Genomic DNA, 19762 nt, shown 5'->3' on the forward strand with positions numbered 1-19762 from the left:
AACTTCTTTCCATTAAGTCCTTTTTCAGTGTACTATGAATTTAAGGTAGCTTAAAAAAATTATCATTCATGAGTTATCTCAGAGATAGGGGAGTGGAGGTACAGTTAAAATGTCACAGGCAGATAGGGACTTGAATGCTGGAGCCCAAAGGGTCACAGGCATCACTTGAAGTATCTTGCAAGCATGTAGGGGCCCACAGAGACTTCTTAAAGAATTCCTCACTTTCGTTCATGTGAATTTCACTAAATCTTCCAAAAGAGCCAATGGTTGTTATTTTCAACACTGCCTTTGAATGTCTAAACCTGAACTCCCAGTTCCAGGTACACACGTCTGCATTGCTTATCTTACTTGCCACACCTAGAAAAGCCGACACTGACCAATGCTGCCTCTCGATTACTGACACCAGGGTACTTACGGGTAGCCAAGTTCCATGAAGTTATTCCAGGTCTGCTTTAGCACCATTATAATACCCATTTGCATACAGAGATCAATAAGGCATCCGCTAGGGTGGCACTGCAAGATAAGCAAACACAGAAATTGCAGAATCAATGGACAGGAAGAAAGGGTGTCTGGTGTCTACACAAAGTTGCCCGAAGTGTTTAATACAAGTATATTTAGGAAACAAGGAATGACGGGAGAATACAGACCTCTTCTAGTCTCCACCTGTTTATCAGCCTCAAGTAGGCACCTGGGTGTCCTGTAAATCTTCAACACACAGAGAAACATAAGCCATTAGCATTCTGTAGGTCTAAGCTTTATAGCACATTCAGCTTAATGTATCTTTCCGTGTGGATTACCGGTACCCTAAGTATTAGGTCTAAGGGAATTAGGAAGCCCTCCAGAGCTGTCATGATTACAGCTTCTGCAGTTCTCCAGAGGACACTTTTCTTGCTTTTGTGGTCAGCTGCTGACTGCAGAGGCCAGCGTGTGCTATGTGCTGTGACTTTTAACATGTTCTGCTGAATATCAAGTGCTCTGGTCTGTGGAAGCAGCTGTTTTGCTTCTGGGTTTACACACATTTGATCTTTTCTGCATAGTAGCAAGGCTGTCTTTTTAACAGACTGTTAAACTATTTGACTAGAATTTTGTGCTAGATTGAAATCAAGGAGAGACTGCTGGATCTATCTCGCCAAAACCCTGTACCTGACACTCCCCAGTTTCCCCTCTCCTCAGAAACACTTCTGGATCCAATGGAATTCATGCGACATTACCGCAAGCCATGGACACCTTCCCAAATCCTTATAACTGCTGGGTTTAAAAGTTGCCTGGCATCCTCTAACATCTGGAGGTTTCTGCCCCCTCCCTGCTGGGATGTCCTTCCCTCTTCTCTGAAGTCAGGAAGCCAGGATATGCTGCAGGCTACCTCCCCACCACGCCACCTGCTCTCAGGTCCAGGGCCCGGATTCAGGTGCAGACAGAGGCCAGAGCCACCTGCTCTCAGGTCCAGGGCCTGGATTCAGGTGCAGACAGAAGCCAGAGACACCTGCTGTCAGGTCCAGGGCCTGGATTCAGATGCAGACAGAGGCCAGAGCTACCTGCTGTCAGGTCCAGGGCCTGGATTCAGGTGCAGACAGAGGCCAGAGCCACCTGCTCTCAGGTCCAGGGCCTGGATTCAGGTGCAGACAGAGGCCAGAACCACCTGCTCTCAGATCCAGGGCCCAGAGTCAGGCGCAGACAGAGGCCAGAGACACCTGCTCTGAGGTCCAGGGTCCAGAGTCAGGCACAGACAGAGGCCAGAAACACCTGCTCTCAGGTCCAGGGCCCAGATTCAGGTGTAGACAGAAGCCAGAGACACCTGCTCTCAGGTCCAGAGCCCGGATTCAGGTGCAGACAGAGGCCAGAGTTTTCAAGGCATGATTCACACATGCAAACTATTTTACTCCGCACAGGCACTTTTGATTGAAAACTATTGTCCCTGGGATGTGAGATGGTTTGAGATTTGGGAAGAAAATGATCTTCTCTTTTTACACTTTGTATAAATCACCCTAAAGGAGGGGCTTCTTTACTGCCCTGGCCAGTGACCTCTGAGCATTCTGTCCTTAGCCTGGGGAGGTGTGAATGGGGGTGGGCACTTACCTTCCCAGGAAGAACGCTATGTAAAATGTGGAGCTGTTCAGATTGACAAACTGAAAAAGAAACATTTTCAAGGTGAAGCTGTTCTCCCACTCGGACTCTGTGCGAGGCTGTTCTGTGGACAAAAGGGGAGCAGTGGTTGAGAGACTGAATCTGACCCCCTCTCAACTCCCTCTCTCTATGCACAGGAGACGCAGTCTCTGGGGCAGAGACTGCTGCAGGAGAGTCCAGTTTGGCACGTGATGGCCAGAGATGGAATGGACCTGCCCTAGGATCCTCAGGTTCACGAACCAGCCCCAACAAGGATCTGGTAAGAAGTGGCTACTGACCTATCCGAGGGGACTGAACATCTAGAGTGCTTCACTACTCCAGGACGCCCAGCAAGTCTGGAGCATAGACAGCCAGGCTGAAGGGACCTCCTTCCCAGTCCTGGCTCTCTGCAGCAACCCTGGCTTTTCCTCTTGGTTTCTGCCCCACCTGTGCTGGCTGTCCTACTGGTGGATGGGCCAGGACTGAATCTCCTCTGGTTGCCAGTCTGCACCAAGTTGCCACTGGACATAATCTACCAATAGGCAGCTCCCTCGTCCATGGACACAGCCTCTTTCTATCTTTTTAGGCAAGAAGTGCTGGTGATGGAAGATTTCAGTGGCATTAAAAAAGATACTGTAAAATGCTAGCTCTGTATCTGGCACATAGAAAGGGTCGATAAATAATATCTCTTAACATAGTGATTATTATAAATAAAAACACTTTTGTGATTCCCCCTCCCCCTCGGACAAGCTATACAAGGAATGCATTAAAGCAATTTATATGTAGGAACCTGTCATTTTCTCAGACTGCACAGACCATAATGGCCAATACCTTGTTAATAAAATTGGGACAATTTCTTTGTCTTGACAAAAGTGATTAATGTATAACTTATTGCTGGCTATCAGATTATTTTGGTGCTTTATAGGGCCAGAGAAATATTTTGGGGGGTGACTTATCCAGATGAATGTTTATTTCTACAAATGTCAGTGATGGCTTGGCTGTCTATATTTGTGTTAAAAAGTTTCTAGTCTAGGGCGGCGCCTGTGGCTCAGTGAGCAGGGCACCAGCCCCATATACCGAGGGTGGCGGGTTCAAACCCAGCCCCGGCCGAACTGCAACAAAAAAATAGATGGGTGTTATGGTGGGCGCCTATAGTCCCAGCTACTCGGGAGGCTGAGGCAGGAGAATTGCCTAAGCCCAGGAGTTGGAGGTTGCTGTGAGCTGTGTAATGCCACGGCACTCTACCAAGGGCAATAAAGTGAAACTCTGTCTCTAAAAAAAAAAAAAGTTTCTAGTCTACAAATCATACTTTTCTATGATTTTTTACACCATTAAAAGTATAATAACAATATTATTATTATTTTTAAACATGTTCTTACTATATCACTCAGGCTGGTCTCAAACTCCTGGGCTCAAAACATCTTCCTGCCTAGCACTCCCAAGTAGCTTGGATTACAGACATGAGCCACCATGCCTGGCTGAAAATTGGGTACATTTTAAATTTTAACATATTAAAATTATAGGCAATAGCCAATGACCACTTATCTAAATGATTCTGGACACTTTATTCATACATACTTATGTGAAGTTATGTTTTTCTGAACCAAAAAAACTTAATTACACTAGTTAATGACATATGATGTTTGTGACATGTTTTAAAGCATTAGATAGAAAAGCTCCAGGTGTGGTGACTCACCCTTAATCCTAGCACTGTAGGAAACTGAGGCGGGTGGATTGCTTGAGCTCAGGAGTTTGAGACCAGCCTGAGCAAGAGAGAGACCCCATGTCTACTAAAAAATGGAAAAACTAGCCAGGCATTATAGTGAGCCCCTGTAGTCGTAGCTACTACGGAGGCTGAGGTAAGGGGATCACTTGAGCCCAGGAGTTGGAGGTTGCTGTGAGCTGTGACACCATGGCACTCTACCCAGGGTGACAAAGTGAGACTCTGTCTCAAAAAAAAAAAAAAAAAAAAAAAAAAAACAGACAGAAAGAAAGAAAGAAAAGAAAAAAGAAGAGCTCTTCCAATTACTAGACATATTTAAAATGTTCTGTTGAGGGCAAAGAAAAAATTGTTTTATACAATTTAAAAGAAAGGAAAAATTTTTTTCAGCAGTGTTTTACAAAGAAAGCTTTGAAACATACTTTCTGGTCCACAGTAATGTTATCATGAAATCAAAAAAAGTTCCACTTACCTAAATTTGTCAGAAGCAGTGCAACTTTCTCATAGAGCTGTAAAATAGATTTCATACATATAACAAATGAACTGTAGATGTTCTAAAGTCTCTGATTACAAAGGAAATAGGTCATCAAATTATCAGTGAAAATAATTTCATTAACCATCCATTGCTCAAACAATGAAAACATTGCGAATAATTGTGCCCTTTTAGGACAAGAAAGAAGTGTACAAGGTCCCATTAAACTATTTTTAAAATCTCACTTATTTTGAGGTGAATCATTCTGTGGTGACAAGACTAGCTGCCCTGCATTATCAGCTTTCTAGGCAAAGCAGGGCAAGTCACAATACAACTGTGCCCGGGCATCCTGATTGAAAAATCTCTGAGACCACTTCAGATGATAAGATTCTGTGATCCTATGGTTTATTGATTGCTGGAAGTTCCATATTCCCGCATTCATAAACATGAAGTGATTAAATGCTATTGGGATCCCCCAGAGCTTATGGTACCCTGCTTTTCAATTACTGCACTGGACACATCCTTAACTCGCCTAGCCATTTGGTAAATGAACAGTCTTGATGGAATTAAAGGGGTGTGTGCATGTGTGTGTGTGTATCTTCAGAGGTGCAGAAGGTATAGTTTAGGCAAATCTAGCTCTCAAAGATTTCCCAGAAGAGGCCATACGTTGAGAGAAAGAGCAAAGTACTCTTTCTAAAATGAAAGATGATAAATGAAAAGGAAAGGAAAACTACTTTAATAGATTTGAACAATAGGAAAATTAAAACCAATTTTAGATTAAATAGTGAAAATGCACTATTTAAAATTCCCTAGGCTGGAATGATAGCTTTACCACCCAGGACTTGGGCAGCTTACCTCACCTGTTCCTTACCTCACCACTGCTTTGCCTATATGTAGGTGGGGTGGATACTGGATTCACTGACCTTAAGGTTTTTCTCAATTTTGAATTCCTTTATCTGAGAGTTCTTCTGAGATTTCTGCTAACTACAAAGATAGGCAAAATACTCTGATTGTAGAACTCCAAACTTTCAGTAATGACTATAGGATCAAATCTTATACACAGAAACCTCAGACTCTTAGAGCCCCGTGTTAAGGGAGACTGGTGTAATTCTCAGTAAGAAACCCTCAGATATAGACTAATCATACCCATTTGATCATAAAAATAAAAACCTGGTAATCAGCAGATTAGAACAGATGTTCTAATCAAACACATTTTAATATTTCAAATTCACTTTAACATTAATTATTTAATGATGCACTTTTTTATGATTTTTTTATTAAGTCTTTTGTACATAGATCATAAATACCTTTATGCCCATTTCAGTGTTTTGATTATTTGTACAAATTGGAGTGCTTACATCATACTAATCAGCATAGCTTTCATCTCATTTACCCAATTATAGCATTAGGACATTTGTGTTGTACACATGATAGAACCAACTTGTACCTGCAATGTGCTCCATAGTTGTGGTCCCCCTACTATCCCTCCCACCCCCTCCTCATCCCTCCCCCTCTCCCCTTCATCATAGCCTAAAGTTGTGTTTCATTTTTCTAATGACTCACTTATTAATGAAAATTAGATTTAACTGGTGAGGCAACCTTTTTCAAAAATACAATTCCTTTTTTATGCTCCAAAGTCTTTATTATGCTTATGAGCATTTCAATTCTGAAGGAAGAACCGTCACATTATCAAGGCCTCATCTTAAGTCTTCAAATGTGTCCTTGAATCAATAATTTCTGAAATTATTGAACCAAAAGATTTCTCCAAACCATGGATGACAACATGTAGTTTTTGTTTCTTGTTGGTCTCCTAAGCCATTAAAAGATCCTGAATTGTAGGTCCTATGTGCCATTTCTTACTTTGAAGGGAAAATGGAAAATTCTTGATTAGCTGATTTAATTTTTGCATCTTTCACATTGACAAATACCTGTCAAAGCACGTCACTTTGCACACTTGTGTAAAACATCCTGTGATCTGATGATATCCCATTATTAATTGGGCATGAACAATGAAAAAATTGAAATTTTAAAAAGGAACGAAATTAGGAGTCAACATATGATTAATACTAACCTTTTGTAAAATAAGGTAAAACGTATGGGGATACAGTCAGGGTCCGTGGCACCTGTGAATACCTTACATATGTATATGTTGAAGATGAGAGAGTCATGACCATGAGACTTTGGACAGGACACAAAAGCAAAGGCACATGTAGAGAGGAGCTCCTGGCAGCTAAGGGATCTTCAGATGAGTGGTTTTTAGAAACCATCTGATCTCTCATCAGGCAGTTGAGATAGAAGTCATGAATGGCTTGTTCTGATAAGAGCAGCTGAAAGTCAAAATTTCCAAACTGGGTGCTACAGTTCTGACTGTTATGATCTGGAACAGACAGCTTTCTGATATTACAGATACATAAAAAAGAAGCTATATGTACTTCTAATTTTATCTTGTTGGCCTGATCAATGTATGTGATCTTGTTCTGATGTAAGCCAGACTTTCTGGCTTACTTCTTTCTGAAGATGAGATTGGGGTTTTCACCTCACAGTATAATTAAATATCTGATCCATATTGGTATGGCTGGATAAAAAGGACCATCAGAACGTTTTCGTCTGCTGCAGAGATCCTTCTTTTGTTGGCCTATCTAGCTTGCAACCACAATACTGAAATGTTCTTTCATCACTAGTGAATCAGAACAGAATTAAAACAGTATTCTCAAAGCAAGAAAATCCACCTATTTACTCCTATTCATTCTATTGTTGATATATTTACTTTTCAAGACATGAAATAAAATGTAGACTACTCAGTAGCCCTTAAGTCAATAAGAGGCATAAGATTTTGTTAGCATCAAGAGAACTTTTATAAAATAATATGAATTTTACTTTTAAAGTACTTATTATATAAAAGTAAATACACATGGGACAGCAGGCATCCCTTATAGATCTGCTTCTTGAGTTAGGATTGGATAAATCTGGCAAAAAGTCAGAAACAGAATATATGATTTATAATCATTATATTATTTAATTATTTAAATGTCTATATGGTATCTATTTTATTTTGTAAGTTTGGTACTGTCAAAATTTTAAGTAGTTGAAAACATTTAGACAGCTGAAAATATCTGTATTATTGGCTCATAAAAGTACTGAACTGCGGGCGGCACCTGTGGCTCAGTGAGTAGGGCGCCGGCCCCATATGCCGAGGGTGGCGGGTTCGGACCCAGCCCCGGCCAAACTGCAATAGAAAAAAATAGCCGGGCGTTGTGGCGCGCGCCTGTAGTCCCAGCTGCTTGGGAGGCTGAGGCAAGAGAATCGCGTAAGCCCAAGAGTTAGAGGTTGCTGTGAGCCGTGTGACGCCACAGCACTCTACCCGAGGGCCGTACAGTGAGACTCTGTCTCTACAAAAAAAAAAAAAGTACTGAACTGCTCAAAGCTACATTGTAGTCATAAGTCTGTTCATTTCTTATGCTGATATTTGCTTTCTAAGGACTTAAAATTTTTATTTTAGATACTCTGATGAAAACTATTTCAAACTCTATTACACACTTGGTTCCCCTTATAATGGAATCTGTGAAGCTTCAGGGCATGACAGGTGTGTAAATATGTGTGCTGGGATGAGATGTGATCAGAGATGGCTGAGGAGGGAGAGGCAATTGGCCCTTGCCAATACTACTTGTTAGCTTCAGTGTGTATACTCTGTATCACCCATTTTAGCTACTCTGAAACACTTGGTCAGATTAAACATATAAACTGATAGCTTGGCTCCCAGCACATAGTAGGTGCTTTTCAATGTAAGCAACTGCATACTTTACCCACTTCCTTGCTCCCTTCTTCATTTTTAGTTCGTTTACTCCCTCTTTTCTTGGTTTTCTTAGTGTAGAGATTGCCAGATAAGTGATTCTGGTTAAAAGAAGTGTTACTCTGACAACATTGGTACCTGTTGAAAACCTATGGACAAGTGTGTATTTATAGACTCACTTCATGTACACAGACATTTACTTCTTAAGAAGATGTATAAATTAAGTTTTGATAAGACACTGGAGGAAGGAGATGATGAAAGCACAGTAAGCATTAATTCATTGCGCCCTACTTGGATGCAAAACCTTCCACCTCTGCCTGTTAGGTTAATTTCACCATGGACCACTCTCCATCACAACATGCATCCCACAATTGGCACTGAGGCTGAGTTGTGGGGGAATGGGAGAGATCCAGGGAGCGTGCCAAACATCTCCTTTCACTCTCAATCTGCCAAGTAGAGCTTGGCACCATCATTACATCAAAATGATCAGCAACTGCTCTTTTTTCCTTTCTTTGTAACTTCTGGATTTTGAAACATTTTTCCCCCTAAAATAATAAAGAAGTTCTTATGTATTCTAATACTACTACTAATAAATGACCTCTTTTTCATTAGCTCAGTAATTTCTCATTCACCTAGGAATCATAATGTTTTTTATTATTGGGTAGGTTGAATTCTCAGAGTTTATTGTTTATGGAATTCAGGATTATTTAAAGAACTACATATGCCAATCTAAATAGATAAAGCTGTATTGATAAGAATATTACATTGGCCATTAGAAAGCCCTTTCCTAAAGAGGCAAACATTCAATATTATGACCCATATCTCAGGTGCAGTTTAAGTAAGATAAAGGGAATTAAAATTGATTGAATTAAGGAGTGGAGACAAGATGGCTGACTGAAGCCAGCTTTCCACAGAGGCTCCCGTCCAGAAGGAGAGTTAAAGGACACAAATTTAGCAAGTAACCTGGTGGATTGAGCTGCACCAAGAAAGAAGGTTGAAGAACACACATCAACCCCACTGAGGCAAGCTGCGACCCCAAAGATACAAACAAAAGGTACAAAATCCATCACCAAGTGGATAGGAGTCCCCTCCCCTATGAGAACGGCTCGAAGTGCCCCACAAACAAACGAGCAGAGTTCAAAGGTCCTCCCACTACATTCCATGGGAGAGACCCTCTAAAAACTGGACCTACCTCCCCTACTAGGGTGCCATGGCATTCTCCTGCCAGGCATACAACTATATAAAACTGTATATATTCTCTACCTGCAACTATGAGCTCCCAGCACTCCCCTCCACTCTCACTCTGAGGTCTGGAGGCCTGTCCCCCAGGAGTCCAGATTCTTGGGTGATTTCTCGAGGGGTGTGGACAGGGCCTAAACTGCAGCTGGTCAGTGCTGACTGTGTGGCACAGGAGTGAGGAGAGGATTGTCGGCTGAGAGGGAACCACACCGGAGCGGTGGTGTCCCAAGGCGTAGAGCAGCAGCCGTCTTTTGGCAACAATAGGGCTCACTCCCGGATATTCCAAAGCCACACCCCCTGTCTCCCTGGGCAAACAGAGGAGGCTGGGCATCTACTTAGGTGGCAACCACCATGTAACAGGCCTGGGACAGAAATGCAGGCCCTGTGAGTAAAGGGTTTGCCTGAGGCAGTACCGGCCTGGGCAGAGCGCGGGGACTAGAAATGCATGCACAGAGCCAGGAAGTTCCCAGGGCAGGGCTGACACAGAGGACCGCTTTACTGAGCCTAAGACTCACCCAGCCCACAGGGGATCGTCAGCCTATAGACAAAGGAAGACAGGAGGCTAGAACTGACAGCTAACCAAATACAAACCTGCAGGAGCAAAGACAGGGCCTGAGGCGCAGGCTCTGGGAACTCAACAGCTTCTCTTCTGCAGGGGAATTTAGCAGGGACAGAAACAAATTCCTTCAAAGTTGTTCTGTTCTGTTCTGTTAGTAACATCAATCAGGGGTGGGGCTGGAACTGAGTGCACATCCCCCAGCCTCGATCAAGTGCCTGAGGTTGTCAGGCCGCACCTCCCCCTGCTAGACAGAGGCAGAGCGCAGCAGTCTGGCTGAGCAGAAATAGATTTCCTTGTGATTCAGGCAGGTGAAAACCCCTGGCATATCTGTTCACTACAGGCAACTGGGTCAGCCAACTGCGGGGCTATCAGTGACTGGGTGTGACAGAGGTGCAAGGTGGGGAAGGAGGCATTAACCTTCCCAGAAGGATCTATTTGCTGGGTGGGTCCTCCTGACTCCACGGAGCACCGGAGCAAGCCATATCTGAGTAGTCACCAGACCCCTGTGATCCAGTTGCCAGAGACTTTTAAACTCTCCCACCTGAGACAGGTGCTGACTGAGACAATTGATTTGGACTTTTTGAACTGATCCAATCACCTGAGGACTATTCAGGTGGTGCCCTGGGTGTGTGGTTGTAGGAAGGTTTGATTTTCCTTTTCCAATTTCTGTGCAGCCCTCAAAGAAATACAGTAGAATCCCTCAGTAACAGAGTGGAGCAAGTAGAAGAAAGGATTTCTGACATTGAAGACAAAGTCTTTGAACGCTCCCAAACTCTCAAAGAGGAAGAGAAATGGAGAGCAAAAATGGATCATTCTCTCAGAGAGCTCTGGGATAATTCGAAGAAGGCTAATATCCGCCTTATTGGAATCCCTAAAAGTGATGAAGTGGCCTCGCAAGGCACAGAGGCCCTTCTCCATGAAATTATGAAAGAGAATTTTCCAGACATGCCAAGAGATTCTGAAATTCAGATGGGAGACAGTTTCAGAACACCAGCATGACTCAATCCAAATAAGACATTCCCCAGGCATATCGTAATTAATGTCACTAAAGTTAATATGAAGGAGAAAATTCTGAAAGCAGCCAGACGTAAGAAATCCATTACCTACAAAGGGAAGAATATCAGAATGACTGCAGATCTCTCTGCTAAAACTTTTCAAGCCAGAAGAGGGTGGTCATCGACTTTTAATCTCCTAAAGAAAAATAATTTTCAACCCCGGATCCTGTATCCAGCTAAACTGAGTTTCATTTATGATGGAGAAATTAAATACTTTAATGACATTCATATGTAGAAGAAATTTGCCATAACCAAACCAGCTCTTCAGGATATTCTCAGACCTATTCTCCATAATGACCAGCCCAATCCTCTACCACAAAAGTAAACTCACTCAGAAACTTTTGATCAAACTCCAACTTCCACAATGGCGAAAGGATTAAAAATGTCCACTGGACTTTCGAAAAACTCGATACCCAAAATTTTACCAGACTTATCAATATTCTCCATTAATGTGAACAGCTTAAACTGTCCTCTAAAGAGGCACAGGTTAGCTGACTGGATACAAAAACTCAGGCCAGATATTTGCTGCATACAAGAGTCACATCTTACCTTAAAAGATAAATATAGACTCAGGGTGAAAGGATGGTCATCCATATTTCAGGCAAATGGTAACCAGAAAAAAGCAGGTATTGCAATTCTATTCGCAAATACAATAGGCTTTAAACCACCGAAAGTAAGGAAGGATGAGAAAGGTCACTTCATATTTGTTAAGGGTAATACTCAATATGATGAGATTTCAATTATTAATATCTATGCACCCAACCAGAATGCACCTCAATTTATAAGAGAAACTCTAACAGACGTGAGCAAGTTGATTTCCTCAAGCTCCATAATAGTTGGAGATTTCAACATTCCTTTGGCAGTGTTAGATCGATCCTCCAATAAGAAGCTGAGCAAAGAAATTTTAGATTTAAATCTAACCATCCAACATTTGGATTTAGTAGACATCTACAGAACATTTCATCCCAACAAAACCGAATATACATACTTCTCATCAGTCCACAGAACATACTCCAAAATCAATCACATCTTAGGTCACAAGTCTAACCTCAGTAAATTTAAAGGAATAGAAATTATTCCTTGTATGTTCTCAGACCACCATGGAATAAAAGTTGAACTCAGTAACAACAGAAATCTGCATACTCATACAAAAACATGGAAGTTAAATAACCTTATGCTGAATGATAGCTGGGTCAGAGATGAGATTAAGAAGGAAACTGTCAAATTTTTGGAACAAAACGACAATGAAGACACGAATTATCAGAACCTCTGGGACACCGCAAAGGCAGTCCTAAGAGGGAAATTTATAGCACTGCAAGCCTTCCTCAAGGGAACGGAAAGAGAGGAAGTTAACAACTTAATGGGACATCTCAAGCAACTGGAAAAGGAAGAACATTCCAACCCCAAACCCAGTAGAAGAAAAGAAATAACCAAAATTAGAGCAGAATTAAATGAAACTGAAAACAAAAGAATTATACAACAGAGCAATAAATCAAAAAGTTGTTTTTTTGAAAAGGTCAATAAAATAGCCCTTTGGCTAACCTAACCAGAAAAAAAAAAAAGAGTAAAATCTCTAATCTCATCAATCAGAAATGACAAAGATGAAATAACAACAGACTCCTCAGAAATTCAAAAAATCCTTAATGAATATTACAAGAAACTGTATCCTCAGAAATATGAAAATCGGAAGGAAATTGACCAATACTTGGAAGCACGTCACCTTCCAAGACTTAGGCAGAATCAAGTGGAAATGTTGAACAGGCCAATAAAAGTTCTGAAATAGCATCAACCATACAAAACCTCCCTAAAAAGAAAAGCCCGGGACCAGATGGCTTCATGTCAGAATTCTACCAAACCTTTGAAGAGGAATTAGTGCCTATATTACTCAAGCTGTTCCAAAATGTAGAAAAAGAAGGAACACTACCCAACACGTTCTATGAAGCAAACATCACCCTGATCCCCAAACCAGGAAAAGACCCAACAAGAAAAGAAAATTATAGACCAATATCACTAATCAATATAGATGCAAAAATATTCAACAAGATCCTAACAAACAGAATCCAGCAACACTTCAAACAAATTATACATCATGACCAAGTCGGTTTTATCCCAGGGTCTCAAGGCTGTTTCAATATACGTAAATCTATAAGTGTAATTCAGCACATAAACAAATTAAAAAACAAAGACCATATGATTCTCTCAATTGATGCAGAAAAAGCTTTTGATAATATCCAACATCCCTTCATGATCAGAACACTTAAGAAAATTGGTATACAAGGGACATTTCTTAAACTGATAGAGGCCATCTACAGCAAACCCACAGCCAATATCGTATCGAATGGAGTTAAATTGAAATCATTTCCACTCAGATCAGGAACCCGACAAGGCTTCCCATTGTCTCTACTGCTCTTTAACATTGTAAGGGAAGTTTTAGCCACCACAATTAGGGAAGAAAAGGCAATCAAGAGTATCCATATAGTGTCAGAAGAGATCAAACTTTTGCTCTTCACAGATGATATGATTGTATATCTGGAAAACACCAGGAATTCTACTACAAAACTCCTAGAAGTGATCAAGGAATACAGCAGTGTCTCAGATTACAAAATCAGTATTCATAAATCGGTAGCCTTTATATATACAAACAATAGTCAAGCTGAAAAAACAGGTAAGGACTCTATTCCATTCACAGTAGTGCCAAAGAAGATGAAATATTTGGGAGTTTATCTAACAAAGGATGTGAAAGATCTCTATAAAGAGAACTATGAAACTCTAAGAAAAGAAATAGCTGAAAATGTTAACAAATGGAAAAACATACCATGATCATGGCTGGAAAGAATCAACATTGTTAAAATGTCCATACTACCCAAAGCAATATACAATTTTAATGCAATCCCTATTAAAGCCCCATTTCATACTTCAAAGATCTTGAAAAAATAATACTTCGTTTTATATGGAATCAGAAAAAACCTTGAATAGCCAAGACATTACTCAGAAATAAAAACAAAGCAGGAGGAATCATGCTACCAGACCTCAGACTATACTATAAATCGATAGTGATTAAAACAGCATGGTATTGGCACAAAAACAGAGAGTAGATGTCTGGAACAGAATAGAGAACCAAGAGATGAATCCAGCTACTTACCGTTAATTTGACAAGCCAATTAAAAACCACATGGTCAAGTTTAATTTGACAAGCCAATTAAAAACATTCAGTGGGGAAAAAGATTCCCTATTTAACAAATGGTGCTGGGTGAACTGGCTGGCTACCCGGAGAAGACTGAAAGTGCACCCATACCTTTCACCATTAACTAAGATAGACTCTCATTGGATTAAAGATTTAAACTTAAGACATGGAACTATAAAAATACTAGAAGAGAGTGCAGGGAAAACCCTTGAAGAAATCAGTCAGGGCGAGTATTTTATAAGGAGGACCCCCCTGGGCAATTGAAGCAGCTTCAAAAATACAGTACTGGGACCTGATCAAACTAAAAAGCTTCTGCACAGCCAAGAACACAGTAAGTAAAGGAAGCAAACAGCTCTCAGAATGGAAGAAGATATTTGCAGGTTATGTCTCTGACAAAGGTTTAATAACCAGAATCCAGAAAGAACTCAAACATATAAGCAAGGAAAGAACAAGTGATTCCATTGCAGGCTGGGCAAGGGACTTGAAGAGAAACTTCTCTGAAGAAGACAGGCGCGCGGCCTTCAGACATATGAAAAAATGCTCATCATCTTTAATCATCAGAGAAATGCAAATCAAAACTACTTTGAGATATCATCTAACTCCAGTAAGACTAGTCCATATCACAAAATCCCAAGACCAGAGATGTTGGCGTGGATGTGGAGAAAAGGGAACACTTCTACACTGCTGGTGGGAATGCAAATTAATACTTTCCTTTTGGAAAGATGTTTACAGAACACTTAGAGATCTAAAAATAGATCTACCATTCAATCCTGTAATTCCACTACTAGTGGAAGACCCAGAAGACCAAAAATCACATTATAACAAAGATATTTGTACCAGAATGTTTATTGCAGCCCAATTCATAATTGCTAATTCATGGAAAAAGCCCAAGTGCCATCGATCCACGAATGGATTAATAAATTGTGGTATATGTACACCATGGAATATTTTGCAGCCTTAAAGAAAGATGGAGACTTTACCTCTTTCGTGTTTACATGGATGGAGCTGGAACATATTCTTCTTAGTAAAGTATCTCAGGAATGGAAGAAAAAGTACCCAATGTACTCAGCCCTACTATGAAACTAATTTATGGCTTTCATATGAAAGCTGTAACCCAGTTATAACCTAAGAATAGGGGGAAGGGGGAAAGGGGGGGGAGGGAGTGGGGAGAGGGAGAGGGATTGGCGGGATTACACCTGCGGCGCATCTTACAAGGGTAAATATGAAACTTAGTAAATGTAGAATGTAGATGTCTTAATACAATAACTAAGAAAATGCCAGGGAGGCTATGTTAACCAGTGTGATGAAAATGTGTCAAACGGTCTATAAAACCAGTGTATGGTGCCCCATGATCGCATTAATGTACACAGCTATGATTTAATTTAAAAAATTGATTGAATTAATTGAATGTCTACTCCATGCCTAATACTATGTTTGGCACTCCAGATAAATTATCTGCTTTATTTCCTATTACAAACCCAAGGTCAGTATTTTTATGTATAGGTTGAACCCAAAGTCCAACCCTGCCAGCTACTAGATTTTGTTCTACAAAAAAAAAATAACAATTACTGAGTAACTTTTATGGACCAGGCCCTGTTCCAGGCACTAGGGAATATTAACAGAAAAATGCAAGACCAAAACAGAGAACAAGTTCTGCCCTTACGGGCCAACATCCAGTGATGATGAAGATATAAACAAAGGAATAATAGGGTATGCAGCGTCTTAGGTGGTGATGAATGCTACAGAGGAAAGTAAAGCAGGCCAGGAGGTAGGAAATGGCCAGATGGCATGAACTGTGATGAGAGGAACTAGGCGGCTCTTCTTAGAGAAGCAACGTTTGAGCAAGACTCTGGGGAAAGAAGTTTCCATGCGCAGAGAACAGCGACTCAACAGTCCTTGGATAAGAGCACCTTAGGGATAATGTGGCCGGAGCAGGTGAATCAGGGTGAGCTGGGAGGAGCTGAGATCAGAGAGGTCACAGGGGCCAGATGAGGCGAGCCTGAGAAGCCATCGCAAAGACACGGATGTTTACTCCAGGGAGACTAAAGCCACTGAGCCTTGGGAACAGAGGTGTGACATGAGCTGACTCCCATGTGAGAAGCTCTAGCTTCTGCACTGAGCCTTCACCTTGACAGCTGGGAGGCCACGTGGGAAACCTCTGCAATAATTCAGATGAAACATGCTAGGGGCCTGGACCAGGGTGGGAGGTGGGCATGTGCCAAAAGGGATCGAATTCTGGTCACGTTTGATGGTGAGAGAAACGGAGAGTCAATGAGAGTGCCAAGGGTTTTAGCCTAATCAACTAAATGGGGGAGGCTTTAGAAAGAGCAAATTCTGGAGATAAGGTGGGGGAATAGGAGGCTAAAAGTATTAGGTGGAGATGGTCAATTTGTTGATGTAAGACAGTCTTACAAGTGAGTTGGGAATTTGTGGAAGTCATCTGGGCTGAAATATGCAATTAAAGAAAAGGCTGGAAATCAACAAATGCAACAATACCACCTTGATAATTTCCTTGTGGGGTTTTCAAGGAACGTTTTGGTTACTACCTGCTTTCCCATCATTCAGAATGGAAAAGGAAACAGGAACCCACATAGCCAGCTATGTCACAGGTTCTGAGTTGGGGTCTTTAAAATACAGTAGAACCTCCACAGTTGACCACCTCCCTCCATTGACCAACTCCTTAAATTGACCTAATTTTCACAGACCCGGCACACCCCACATGTGCATATCAGTAAGTAGGCCTGATACCTTATGTTGACCACCTCTCTATGTTGACCAGCTTGTTACAGTGGTCAACTTACAGAGGTTCTACTGTACTGTCTTTCTCTAAATTTCCCCAAGGGGTAGACAGCATTATCTTATTAAACAAATAAGGGAACTAACGATCAGAGAGATTATGTGTCTTGTCCAATGTTATACAGCAAAAATCCTGAAGCCTGGATTGAATCAAGCCTTTTAAACCCTCAGAGCTGAGTGCATGTCCATGCCTGGCACTTTGCTACTGTGTGAGTGACCTGTCTTTCTGAGGCCAGGTCCCTTCAGCAAGGAAACTATCACTTGCAGCCCATATCTTTTGATCTATTTGGCTGGTAACCTTGCAGCTCACTTACCACGTTCAGCAACATGATGATACAGAAGTTAATGCACACGGCAGTCCCTGTGGTCGCAACCTGAGAATTGTTCCTGATTAGCGCCCATTTGAAGGCAGCGAAAGTGCTGACAGTCACCACGCGGTAAATGACGATCCCGAACACGGCAGCAATCACCACGCAGATCTGGCAGGAAGACAGAGGAAACCCAGTGAGCAACTCTGGCGGAGTGTTTCAGGAAGGAGATTCACATTTCTGGAAAACCCTCGGGTGAAAAATGGAAATAATGCTCCAGGGTTGGAGTGGTACTGACCACACCGCCCTGAAATGTGTACTTGGCATTGTGGTTAACACTTTCTCTTGTCTGTATTTTCTTTGTTATTCAAATAGAAAACCCACACTGCTTGAAGTTGAGAAGATGGTATAAGTTATGGGTGCTGCTTTTTAAAGAAGAATATTAGATTGAGCAGATGAACAAATATTTCCTATGGAAATCTTATCATTCTGCTCTTCTGTTCGAAATTGTTTATTGGCTTCCTATTCTTCTAGGGTGAAAGCAAATCTTATTGTGGCCTGAAAGATCCAGCCCCACTGGGGATGCACCATCATTTCTTCTCTCTGAGGACCCCACACCTTCTCTCATGGCTTCTAACAGGCTAAGCACCCTTGATCTTCAAGACCAGTTCCTTTTCCTCCAAGACCTACCCACCCAATCTCCTGCCAAATACACACACGCTCGCAATACACACCCTAGTTAACACCTACTCATCCTTCTTTACTTCTCAGCTTAAACACCAGTTCATAATTATGACCCCCAGACTATTTGTTGTTGTTATATGGTATCTATACCATATAAGCACAGCTTCTTTCATGATGCTACTTAGAATTTCCAACAATTTATTTGATTATTGTCAATCTTATTTGACAATAACCTGACAAATTATAGCTGTATTTAGAAAATAAGCTCTATGAGGACAGGGGTGGTATGTTTTGCTCAGTGTGGTTTCTGCAGCACCTGAGCATAATTACAGATGCACGGTAGGTGTTGTGGAATGAACCAACAATGTGACAGGTACCTAGCGCCTTGTGCATTGAATGTACGCACAGACTGCAGTATCTTTCCCTGAAGATGTCTTGGGGTTTGAGAACAATACAGCATATTTCTGTCTCTGTGAAATATCCTTATGAGGGACTGGATTCAGGGCCCTCTGCAAATCCCCCAAATAAATGGATGATCAAGTCCTTTGTATAAAGTGGTATAATACTTGCATAACCTATGCATGTCATCCCGTATACTTTAAATCATCACTTATAATGCCTAATGTAAATGTTACATAAATGACTGTTTAGGGAATAATGACAAGGAAACAAAGTCTGTATATGTATAGTACAGATACAGCCACTCTTTCTTTCTTTTTTTTTTTTTTCTTCTTTTTGCAGTTTTTGGGTAGGGCTGGGTTTGAACCCGCCACCTCTGGTATATGGGGCCGGCACCTTACTCCTTTGAGTCACAGGCACCGCCCCTACTCTTTTTTTTTCTTAGATTCTTCTACTTGGGGTTGGCTGAATCCACAGATGCAGAACCCATGAATATAAGGACCAATGGTGATACAAATCTGAGACTCCAAAATGTTTGGTGACTTTCATCACAGAGAGCTCAGCCCACCTAATTATAAAAACTGGATCCTAAAGCAGGGCCTTAGGATGGCCTCTGCTGACTTTGAGATTTCTTTCTTCATACAAGCATTCCTTCGTCTTGTATAAATTTTCTTTTATACTTGCTTCTAAGGCCAACATGCTCTAAAAGCTCGGGTATAAAGCCTTAGCTAGAACTGGCCAAAATAATGATAACACAATAATCATCAAATAAAGAAACAAAAACTTGCTTAGAACTTAATCCTGGAGCTGTTGATGGCGAGACAGGGAAAATTAGTGCTGAGATTCAGACAAAGGTGGCAGTGAGGCAGATAAACAGCCCATGAACTCAGAGTCAGAGGACAAATCGCAGCCCTGGCTTAGCTATTACCTAGCAACATGACCTTGGGCAAACCTGTCCTCTCTGTGGCTTCAGCACTGTGTGTTGAGCTCCCCATCTATAGGCTTAGGCTTAATCTATGTGTATGGGTCTCATGTGCAAAAAAAAGACAATAAATGTAAATGTGTATGTAGAGGGCAAAGCCTGATACAGTTGCTTACAAAGTGATGTGTATAAAATCCTATAAATTTTTATTTTCCAGTGCAATTACCTCTTTTTATATAACTAGTAATTCATACTTGTTATCTGTTAAAATATAAACAAACAGTAAGCAAATGCATTTAAGGGGACTAAACTGGAATAAATTCTAAATAAATAAAACTTGGATTATTGAGCACCTAACCCTATTTAATATTAAAAATGAACTTACATGAATTAAGGAAAATCATTCACCTTAATAAAACTTTTAACTTTAAAAAAAAAACAACAAAAAAAAAACAAAGTGATGTGTGAAGAAGGGAATGGATTTGGACCTTGGTCTGAGCCCAGGGACTCTGGGCAAGCTGTCCAGCATTT

General features: G+C 41.1%; 1 protein-coding gene across 5 annotated transcripts in view; it reads right to left on the reverse strand.

Moving 5' to 3' along the window:
- The window catches only part of ANO4 (anoctamin 4), a 393996-nt gene that overhangs the window by 35842 nt on the left and 338392 nt on the right, over nucleotides 1-19762 (reverse strand). For all 5 annotated transcript variants that reach the window (XM_053585613.1, XM_053585609.1, XM_053585608.1 and 2 more), the window contains 5 exons: nucleotides 17233-17397; nucleotides 4296-4332; nucleotides 2077-2188; nucleotides 648-705; nucleotides 416-513 (listed from right to left, as the gene is read on the reverse strand). In XM_053585613.1, the coding sequence (XP_053441588.1) occupies nucleotides 416-513; nucleotides 648-705; nucleotides 2077-2188; nucleotides 4296-4332; nucleotides 17233-17397 (470 nt within the window). The remainder of the gene's footprint in view (nucleotides 1-415; nucleotides 514-647; nucleotides 706-2076; nucleotides 2189-4295; nucleotides 4333-17232; nucleotides 17398-19762) is intronic.

The sequence above is a fragment of the Nycticebus coucang genome, chromosome 3, assembly GCF_027406575.1.
Source record: "Nycticebus coucang isolate mNycCou1 chromosome 3, mNycCou1.pri, whole genome shotgun sequence".
Taxonomy (NCBI): Eukaryota; Metazoa; Chordata; class Mammalia; order Primates; family Lorisidae; genus Nycticebus; species Nycticebus coucang.